Source organism: Alexandromys fortis, unplaced genomic scaffold (genome assembly GCF_014885135.2).
Source record: "Alexandromys fortis isolate MF-2015 unplaced genomic scaffold, M_Fortis_MF-2015_v1.1 scaffold_17, whole genome shotgun sequence".
Taxonomy (NCBI): Eukaryota; Metazoa; Chordata; class Mammalia; order Rodentia; family Cricetidae; genus Alexandromys; species Alexandromys fortis.
In genome coordinates, this window is record NW_026067896.1 from 18,201,229 (window position 1) to 18,212,262 (window position 11,034).

The window sequence follows — 11,034 nt, forward strand, 5'->3', positions numbered from 1 at the left end:
ATATATAAATTAAAAAAAAAGAAGTGGGCCACTATCCTGAACTGTAAATAAAGCTACTTTAGGAGGTGACTCTCTGGAGTAGGCACACCTCTGCTTTTCTTCTTGAGCTGTGTGTTTTTTTGAGAACCAGTAGTATTTGTTCCCAAATCTCTTGATGTCTATTTTGGAACATATCAGGCTAAATGAGAAAAAAAATGATGCAAAAAGAAAGAAAATGCTTGTTCCAATGAAAAGTAAATAGAATGTTTTTGAAATGTAGTAGACAATCATAAACACCTGCAGCAAAGAGAGCTTATGAGGTGACTAGGCACATTTATTTATCACTGTATCTTGCTCAAGTACATAAAAATTAGCTGTGGGCTTTACCATAATGGATTTTGTGTGTACAAGAAAACTATAGCTCCAGACATGAGATTCATACAACATGAACACATTTTGCTTTTCTCTGCAATTAACTAGTACTTTTCCTAAAAGGGAATGCCGTTATCAATGAGATAGCTTTCTGAATTTTCTCAACCCTTTGTCACACAAGGGGTGAGAACAATTCTTCTGTGCGTCCGACATCAAAACAATGCATGTTGCTCTATCCCCTGCCATATTTTTGTAATTAGAAAAGACTTGGCAAAGATGCACGAAGAGCCACCCAGGTCATCTTTTGACAATATGAAGGCAAACACAGTAGCCACACACAGCATGGTGTGTGTGGTTAACTACATTTGGAGATCAGCAGAGTGTCATCTGCCCAAATAGATGGGAAGATGCTTTGGATCAAGGATGCAGGAACTGCAGCAGCCATCCCCCCTCACAGCACACCCTGCTCTATCCTTGGAAGCCCACAGTGTTGTTTTAAATGAGTAGATTTGCTCTCTACATGGTGACAGTGAAGGATATATTGTGACCTTCCTGATTTCCAAAAGGGCACAAGGGATTTGCAACTCTCCATGGAGTCTCTGGTGTAGAGGGGAGAGTCTATTGTGCCTGCCAGATCCTGTCAGGGAGAGTTCCGTTTCCCAGGCTGGCACTTGCTCTTCCCTGTCAGCGAAGCAAGGTGGGCAGCACTCTGCTCACCAGATGGTTATTTGTCCCACCAGCCACTGTTGCCGCAACCCGGAATCTCTCCAGCCTAAAGCTGCCTCCAGCATCCATGCTGCAAGGCACTTCCTGCCAACAACTTTGCCAAATGGCTCCTCTCAAAATTATGGGCTGCCCAGACAGACTGGCTCCTCCATCTGCAGCAGCTTTTGGCAAAGAGACATTTCCCTTTCTGGCTCTACCTCTTGGCTGCATTGGTACCGTCTTGCCAGGAGAATGATTTGGCCTCTCAGTATAGCCAGACCTGGACTCCTGGAGCCATTTAGAACTTGTGCCTGGGTTCCCAGCCCACCCCTTGAGCACAGTATCTGAACATACCAGAGACCCAGATGATCATGAATACGGACAGAAATTGATGCAGACATTTACAGCCAATAAAACTACAGATTTGTTCCTTCCCTCCCCCACCTCCAATCTCATCATTAGCAGATTAGGAAGGGGAAGCTCAGAGACCCAAAGTGACTAAATACTGTGGCGGGTTTGGGAATCCTACCCAGGGCTTCTGAGGTACATCCTATACCAGTGGATTCTTGATAAAAACAGGAACCTTTGTTCCGGTGTTGAATCAGAGAGTATTTTAGAAAACTGTATTGCCATAGTGACTTCAGTTTTCAGTAGTTATGGCTGACCCACTGAGTAGAGATAGTCTATTGCAGTGTTGAGTCGGGGGTCTTGAATCAGGCAGATTTGGGTGTGATCTGTGCTGTACTATTGTAGGGTAGTAACCTCAATTCTGCTTAAACTTTTCATTTAAAGGGAGACACGATGATAACTGGCTCCGGAAGTGTGAGGGCTAAAATGGGAAGAGAGTCTAGAGGACCAATTGCCCATGGCAAAGAGAAAGCCTTCTCCAACCACCAGCCATCATTCCTGTTTATGGATACTCAGGCCCACACTCATTTTAGACACAGTTCTGCATTCATGGTAGTGGTGTGCCTGGTGCTCTTCCTTTAAGGCTTTTGGTGGCTAACTGCATAACCAAAGGTTACATGGAGAATATCGGAAGGGGTGTGTGTGTGTGTGTGTGTCTTATTACCCTCCTCCTCAGAAGTATGAAACAGCATCTATCTCATCTTTGAAGATGATAAACCCAGAAAAGAGGATGCGGCAGTTTCTATAATACAAATCCAGAAGGGGCTGACCATCCATTCACAAGTAAGTAAAACTGTGTGCATGGTCATAACACAGAGGACTGTGTAGTCACTAGAAAGCATAGGCAAGGAAAAGTTCAGACATGAAAAAGACCTTTAAAACTATAAAAATTGTCAGACAAAAACAAAAGTACAAATAAACAAACAAGGTATACTCATTTAAGTGATCAGCCCCAGGAAGCATATACCACCTCTCAGATCTCAACTTTCTCTGGTCAAAGCCTGCCCCACCTCTAAATGCCACACATCTTTTGAGCACCCCCACACCCTCCTCTCTTCTTTGCAATGGTCACAAGGAAGAAAGGTTTGTCCTGATAATCTGACTGTCCCTTCCCATTGCCCAGGTTGGCTCGTTCATTCACCAAATAAATCAGCGAATGCAAATTTGTAATCTTTGGATTTCACATATGCCTAGTATATCATTGCTTCTAATCTTTAGTGACTTTGGAGCCTAAAAATTTGAGGGTTCCCAGGTTATCGGTGACAAAACTTTTAGTGACCTTTTAGAACTAACTCGTGTCTTCAAATGGAGAGCTGAGTCAGGCCCTGGAGCAAGATTTTAGGTCTCCATTGGAATGACAAAAGAAAGGACCTGGGAGGAGGATGACAAGTCAGATGGAACCTTTCTTCTTGTCATAAAGGCTGGGGGAGTGGGCCAAAGAGCAGCTTTGGCCTCAGGTACCTTCACATTTGTGTGCAAAAAGACGACGCAACGCAACCGTACGGCATCTCTGCCACTCTCTCACTGTGGTCCAGGCACTGATGGGGTTGTCACCGGCCTTTGCAGATGGCAGTGCCTCGGCTCAGCCCAGGAATTCACCTCACTGTCAATATCTTAGGGTGTGGGAGGTGTGGGAGACACTGAAAATGTTGTTCACAAAACTCCAGCTAGTTTCTCACATCTTGACTTCTTCGTGCCATAACTATTTCATTCCTTTCATATTAGAGAGTGGAACTAATCCATAGGAGTATGTTAGCCAGGGGCTCTAATGCTGGCTGAAGGAACTTAGCTCTTTCTTAGTGAGAGGCTAGAAATGGCCCAGAAATATGCTATGCTATGTTGGGAAAGGCTCCATCCAGGGAACCCAGAAGCACTGGCTAAGCATAGCGGGGTATTTGTCATCAGTAGAATTCAATTTGAATTCCCTCCCCCAAGATCTGGACAAGAAACAGAACAGTTGGGCAAAAAGCAGGTGCCCAGAGTCCAGGCTGTCATAAGCTCCACTCTGGTCATGTTGCTTAAATAAGTATGTTTGCAATACGAAGGTGTTTGCAGAGTTTGTTTGGTTCTTTGTATCATGGAATTTATTATTGTGAAATGAGGTTAATACTTGATTAATGCAACCACTCTCCCAGTTTTCACAAGGAGCTTAGACAAGTAAACCTGAGAAACACCTAGGAAAACTCCTCGATTGTAGTCAGGACTCATGACACTTTCCCTCAGTTTGGTGTCTAAATTGGACCCGTGGTTTCTTCTTAAATGCAAATGTCAGAGTCTAAGGTTGTCAGTCTATAGCTGTGCTCTTTTCACTGAGCATTATCAATATTTTGACAGGACTGGCGTAATAATATTCACCCCAAGTTCACTGCTATATTTCTGACCAGCACTCGTAAAGGGCTTGCGCTTGCCCCTGGAGACCTGGTTGCTAATAATGAATACTTGCTGGTAATTTCAATGCACTCTGGTTATTATGTTGAGTTGCAGAACATTTCCTGTCCCCAGAAAGGTCATTGACAATAGCAGACGGCATAAGGCAGCTTCTTCCCACCTTCCATTCCAGGCTTTCCTGAGAGCTTACAGTCTCATCCATATGCATTGGAAGTGTACCATCCTGATCTTCCATTAGCATACAAATACCCAGGCAATTGAAGGGACTGGAGGCGGCTTTCTATTGTGGGACAGTACCTTCTTTTATTGGTCCAGTGCCTTCCTGTATCTTCATCTTAAAAGTCATCTTTACACACCTGCCCAGAATTAACCATCAGAATATTCCCTTTGGAGCTTACATGGGATGGAGGAGGAATCCCGTGCTTGATGCTGCAGAATTTCCCTCAGCTCTCAACTTTAAAGACGTCCAAACTCAGCAAATCTGAGCCTGGATCCTTTTTTATTTTACCACCTGCTTACAGATGACATGTACTCGGAAACTTTTGGTATTTGGGTCATTATGATATCAAAATCCCCATTCCCATGTGAAGTGTTTTTTGCTGTAATTTCTTGATTCCAAACAAGGATCAGTTTCTCGATAACTTCTCACTCAGTGCCTCACGTTCTTCTCTGAAATAATCTCTTAGGTGGCTCATCTGTTCACACGGTTTCAAATAATTTTAATATTCTCCTGCTATCGAATCTAATTTAAATATTATGTCTAGGACTTTCTTCTGAGCATCAGAGACAGATAACTGCCTACTCTAGACCAGTGGTTCTCAAACTGTAGGTCTCCACTCCTTTGGGGTTGTATATCAGATATTTACACTATAAATCATAACAGTGGCAAAATTATAATTATGAAGTGGCAACAAAATTATTTTCTGGTTTGAGTCGCCACAACATGAGGCACTGTATTAAAGGATTGCAGCATTAGGGGGGGGGGGTTGAGAACCACAGCTTTAGAGTCTTGATGTAAAACTATATGTGTCATGGCTTTCTTAAAACTTACCAACTGCCAAAGTATGTTTCCTGTTTCTCTGCAAGGATCCTGTGTATGGATCCTCAAAGCAAACTTCTGGGAGTTGTCTTCAGCACCAGCTACTGCATTCCCACCCAAACAATCTTATCAAGGAAGTCTGAGACAGTCTTTCCCTACGATGAGTCTCTAATCCACCTGCCAGTCCATGTCTACTGCAGCCATCATCCTGGGTATAAATGTGTCTCCTCCTTATCTCCCGGCTTCCCTTTCTACCCAGCTCATATTCTCCCTTCTAACCCCACCCTACGCAGCAGCCAGAGTGAGCTTTTGAAAAAACAAAACTGACATTTCTCCTTTAGCGAAATCCTTTAGTGGTTTTTTTCATCCATCTTTGGACGAAATCCAAATTCCTTTTGAGCAATGACGTTCGATAGGATCTGGCCCCTGAATATCTCTTCAGGTTCCCCTCACCCAATCCTTTATTAAGAAAATTTCCAAACAGGCAGCAGAATGAACAAAACTGCTTTATAGTGAATATCCATGGGCCCACTTGGGTCTTATCATTAAAACCTTACAGAGCATTTTATCATACTGCTATCCATTTACCCGCTCCTCTGTTCTTCCATTAATCATTCTTGGGTTTGGTGTATTTCCACATCACTACCAACTCCACCCTCATTTTTAAATACTCGTCCCCTACAGTCCAACTATAGTCATATCTCCATTCCTTGACTATGTTAGTTGGTTTTGAATCTCTGGGTTCCTGTGCCCATTGTCCCTTCTCCCTAAGACACCTTTGGCTCTTGATAATGTAGATCTCATCCTTCAGTTCACAACTTAAAACTGCCAAATGACAACCTACCCTTGGATCCTAATCTAGACTAGACCTATGTTCCGCCATGGGTGTGCCCTACACATTGACTTGCTAAAGTAATCATCCAATGTTTTACCTCTCCTGCTGGACTGGACATCTCTTGAAGGCAGAGGCCATGTCTGTATTTGAACATGCATTTCTGTTTTAACCTTTGCCGAAAGCCAGGTGATATTTCTAGAAAGACTAAAGGCAGAACCCATAACCGGTAGGAACCACATGAAGAAGTTAACCCATTCTTTCTTTAATAATGTATAAACAAGACAGTTTTTCTTAAGGCTTCTGGGAGAAAATGGGGCTCATTGATGCCAAGATATAACCAGCAATTAACCAGTGATTAAGAAAATTGCTAAATGACAAGTTCTCTGGCTAGAGGATGACTTCTGCCATGTTCTAATAACTCTTCCCCTCAAAAATACCCCAATCAATATGCAATCTAAACAAGACAGAATGTTTGATATGCAAGCACAGGTGAACGCCACAGCTATGGTGGATTGGGCTGATTTGTGGTAGCCGATATCCCGAATGCTTGCTCTGTACCAGATAATTTTTCCTGGGGTTCTAATGTGAATTCTATTTGTTTTGTTTGTTTGTTTTTGTTTTTTTGTTTGAGACAGGGTCTCTCTGTCTAACAACAGTTCTAGCAGTCCTGAAACTAGCTCTTGTAGACCAGGCTGGCCTCAAACTCACAAAGATCCACCTACCTCTGCCTCCTGAGTGCCCCACCACTGCCCGGCTGTGAATCCCATGTCCTTTATGACCCCATTTGGAAGTACAAGGTTACTCTAGAAAATCCACAAACTGTCGTATTGAAAACAGGAGTTTTGATTACTCCGGCAGACATCTAAAAATGCAGAAGGTCCCATTTAGATCTTAGAAATTCAACACATGAACCCTTGGTTAGAGAATCTTGAGTCCCACATCTGACCGACCAGTATGTTGACTTTAAGCTTATGGTTACCCCAACTCTGTCACCCATTATATGTCACCTCTGTGCACATTTAAAAATTACTTCTGAGAAGAATTCTACTCCATATGGAAAGAAACTCAGCTCATACACTCTGGAAACCATTGTCATCTTTCTGGTCATAGGAGGTAGGGGGTGGCACACAGAATTTCCCAGTGAAAACATGTGGGATTTAGGATGGTCTCTACTTGAAGATTACGTGTTCTTAAATGGGTGGCCTTGTAACTAGCAACATCTCCAGGCCTCAGGGGCTTCAGCTGGCATCCCACTCTGGATATGTGGAAATGCACAAAGAAATCTCAGAAGAGTGTTTGGAGTAGAAAATGCCTGATGATGCTGATTCTGACTTGAGAAAGCAAGGAAAGACAGAAAGACAGAAAAAGGTAGGAGAGAGTAGTAATCTTGATGGCCCATAAAGGAGACAGAGAGAGATGAGAGAGAGAGAGAGAGAGAGAGAGAGAGAGAGAGAGAGAGAGAGATCATAGCATTTGCATCGCTCTTAGTCAGATGAGCCTGCCTGCAGCTACCACTTACAATGCAAATTGAGCTTGGAGTCCTTCACAGTAACTACACAGCAAACCCCTTTCAGCTTGAAATAGAACACTGTAGAACACTGCAGTGTGGGGTGATCCAAGCAAAGCAGGGTGGGGGTTGGGGTTCAGAGAAAACATGAAGGAGAGTTTAGGGGGAAAAGCCTGCTGTATTTGAGCATGTAGAAGTGTAAATGTAGAGAGATAATAAAGGAAACAGAGAAATACTATCTACTAAAGGATGAAGAAGATAATCAACCAGTAAGTGGGTTTAAATTGTCAAGAAGAAAAAGAACTTTGGGGGAGAAGACTTGGATCTGGTGCTCTCTTGGGGGCAGGCTGGCACTTCCTCAAATGTTCATTAGAAGGGGCAGATAGGTTCCTTCTCTACTGTCCAGCTCAACTGAAAAATAATAAACCAAGACTAGAGAGAGTTTCTTACACCACCAAGCTTTTATTCCATTTCCCCCGCTTCCCAACTCTTCACTAAGACCAGGTACAGGCATTTATGAGAGACTGATTATATACACCAGAAAAGATCAAAAGCTCTGCTCTATAAGCTCATGCCTCATTGTTACTATACAAACTCAAATGTTTCATCCAGAATTAGAATTTATTTAAAAAAAACATGCAATTAAATAGGTACAAAGGTAGTATTCAAGACCCTGGAAACAATAAAGAATATCATTTTAAACTTCCTCCTTCCACAAATGACATTCCTATACACCTGGCTCAGTCACCTTCTCACTTTGCTAGGTTTCCTTTGCCTGTCCAATGTAATATAGGATATATAAAGAAGGCAACCTTCGTTCTTTGTAGTCACACACAGAAAGCTCCCCACTCACCACAAAGCTAACAGACTCAAGGCTGGCTGCTCTGGTGGATGGAAAGCCTAGATGTCATATGCTACCTGGTCACACTCAGTCACAAAGCACAAAGACTTAACATCACACAGCCGCTGTGGAAATAGTTTCAAAAAACCAGCAACAATGGTATTCATCATGGGGCAGGGATGGGTGGTCCATCTTAAAATTCATCCCCAGGGTCCCAGGGCTTGCAGGGCATCTGGTACCACAGATGTGGTGAACTTGATGGTCCCCAGACATGGTGATGAAGGAAGTGTTTTTAATAGCACTTGGAGTTCTTCTATCTAAACTTCCAGAGATGCTTGCAGAGGGTAGCACCATGACTCCCTCCCCCCCACCATGTGTCTTTTTATTTTCCCCAGGGCTGGCACTCTTATTTGAACCCCTGCCTTTCTCTGGCATTCTTCTGATATGATTAAACATTACAGAAATTTCAGCATCCTAGAAGAACCACCTCAGGCTAAAATGCCCCGGGACCTTTTCCCTAAGCACCTTCACACTCACTTTCTCACACGGGCAGGGCTATGACCATAGGACAATGCAGTGCTTTGTATTAGTTGCCAAACCAAGACCCACAGGTAGAAAATGAAGCTCAAATGCAAAAGTTGTGTCATTTAAATGAAACTAAAAGGTCTCATACACAAAAGGAAGGGTGCTATCCACCTGCTGACTTTCCCTGAAGGCTTGTCCAGTGCTTAGGCTGGTGATAGAGCGAGAGCGAGCGAGCGAGAGAGAGAGAGAGAGAGAGAGAGAGAGAGAGAGAGAGAGAGAGAGAGCTAGCGAGCACAATTTCACCTCTTGCCAAAGCTCAGCTTGCTGAACACTCCTGCTTTCTGCTGGCTGTTGATTCAGCAGAAAGTACTGCTGCAGAATTCATAATGGTGATTTTTAAAGGCCCCACGGATCCCGTTGCTCGCCCCACGTGTCAGCCTCGTTTGCTCGCCGCGGAACATGATTCCCCTGCTACATTTTAAAATTTTCTGGCTAACGTGCTTCCAGGGGGAGAGGGCTCCCCCACTTTTGCAAAGGGCTTTTAGGGGGTTGTGATTGTGTGAGCAGGTAAACCAGTGAGTCAGAGAGATGAATGGGCAAGAAATGAAGCCGTGCCCTTACTCACTGCAGCCACGGAGAGCCATGGTATCACACTATACCCAGAGAGGGGTGGATCAAGGTCTCACTGGGCCCCTCCCTTCTTCCCTCAGTCCAAGATTCCTGTAAGCATCTTAGGGCAAGAAGGGGTCATCTGCTTCCTTGGGATCATCTGTCTGCCTGGGAGCCGCGCCCTGAAAAGCCTAATCCCTAAAGGCCATTTTAACTCCCGGGGGCACCTGGTCCACCTGCTGCTGAACTGGGGCTCTAGTCACAGAGCTCCGATGGATGTGCTGATCCCTAGGCAATTCGGGTGTGAGCCTAGTCTGAGCCCCCGCCCCAGCCCCAGCCCCAGCCCCAGCCCCAGCCCCAGCCCCAGAGCCCGGAGGAGTCTCTGCCACTAGGCGCCTGGCCGCTGGGCGAAGCACAGCTATCCGCAACTTGCACCCGACCCCAGCGGCGGAATGCGGCCGAGCTGGCATTACCTTCGGTCGCATAGCTGTGGTCGCGCAGGAAACTGTTGTTGATTTTGCGGGTATCAATGTCCTCCTCCATTGACAGCAGGCTTACTTGCGTGGGAACCAGAAGCCGGCAGACAAGTATCCATGATCCCACCCCGCAGCCAGTCTCACAGGAGAGGGGGGCAGGGGAGCCAGTGGGACTGCACCATGGTCCGAGCCTGAGGAGGAGACGGGGAGGCGGAGAGAGAAGAAAATAAAAACCCGGCAATGGAGCTGTCACCTCCTCCACTCCGTTCTCCGCGGCTGCGGTGGCTCCTCCCGCACGGTGCGCTCACTTCAGCTCCAATTCCCAGCGAGGATGCTGTGCCTGCCTCCTCTGCCTCCGGGTACCAGGAAGCCCTGGTCCCCCACAAGAGGTCTGGTCCTGCCCGACTGCCCAGGAGGCACTCCCAAGCGTGGCTGGGGAGATGCCCAACAGGTTCCCCTTGGTAGGCAGTGGCTTCAAAATGCAAAAAAGGAGAGCCCTCCTCCCTTGGGAGAGCGGGCAGCCGCGACAAAATGGTGCCTTTCCGGACCCACACTGCAGTGGCGAGATGGCAGGGGCAGGATTCAGGCTTGCCTTGCCGAGACGAGGGTGCTGGTCCCACGGGAGGGCGGCTCCCACAGGCGGGGGCTAGAAAAGCTGGCAGGGAGCTAGGCAGGGCGCTGTGGCCAGCGCCAGCGCTCTCCACCTCACACCCACAGGCGCGCACTCGCAGCTGCTGCTGCTCCTGCTGCAGGAGGCTGGAGGCGGCTGGTGCATTAAAGGCGAGGCTCCTCCCAACCGCGTCAGCAGCCCCAGGACTCTTCCCCAGCAGCAGTGGGAGTCCAGGCAGAGGCTGCGGCTGCTTTCTGTTGCAGAAGTGTGCATGCAGCAGCCAAGGACACCTGGACAGCGAGTGGCTAGCTTGCAGGTTCACGGGGCGGGGCGGGGGGGACTGGTTGTGGATGCGCTATTTCAACCTCTCCCCTCTGGTGCCACGTAGCCTAAAGTGGCACAGGGCTTGTGCTCAGAGACCCTTAGCTCACTGCTTTGCTCCAGACACCTGCCTGCACTTCATTCAGGTCTGCATTTAGAAGCAGCTTCCTTTGGGTAGAAGTCCACATCTAGGTCCCTTTTGCTAACGGGATGTGATGCAGACTGCCCTTACCGAAGTTCAAGGGAGAGAGGCCTGGAGCTCCAAACCTGGAGAAAGCTGGAAAAGGAGCTTATTCAAAGGTTAGCCCTCTCCGCGAGGACTAGAGAGCAGAGCAGGGGCCAGAACTTTGAGACTGCTATCATGCCCGATTGCTTTCCAAGTGGTCTAACATTAACATGTTGGTGTTCGGAAATGCATC

General features: G+C 46.3%; 1 protein-coding gene across 2 annotated transcripts in view; it reads right to left on the bottom strand.

Moving 5' to 3' along the window:
* The window catches only part of Ppp2r2b (protein phosphatase 2 regulatory subunit Bbeta), a 248,686-nt gene extending 238,272 nt beyond the window's left edge, over positions 1-10,414 (bottom strand). Inside the window, exons 1-2 of one of the 2 annotated variants that reach the window (XM_050163446.1) lie at positions 10,277-10,414; positions 9,682-9,875 (exon numbers count right to left, since the gene is read on the bottom strand). In XM_050163446.1, the coding sequence (XP_050019403.1) occupies positions 9,682-9,751 (70 nt within the window). In that variant the 5' untranslated portion in view covers positions 9,752-9,875; positions 10,277-10,414. Of the gene's footprint in view, positions 1-9,681 lie in introns of both variants that reach the window. The other variant, XM_050163439.1, reaches the window with a different exon arrangement.
* Positions 10,415-11,034: the final 620 nt, after the last annotated feature.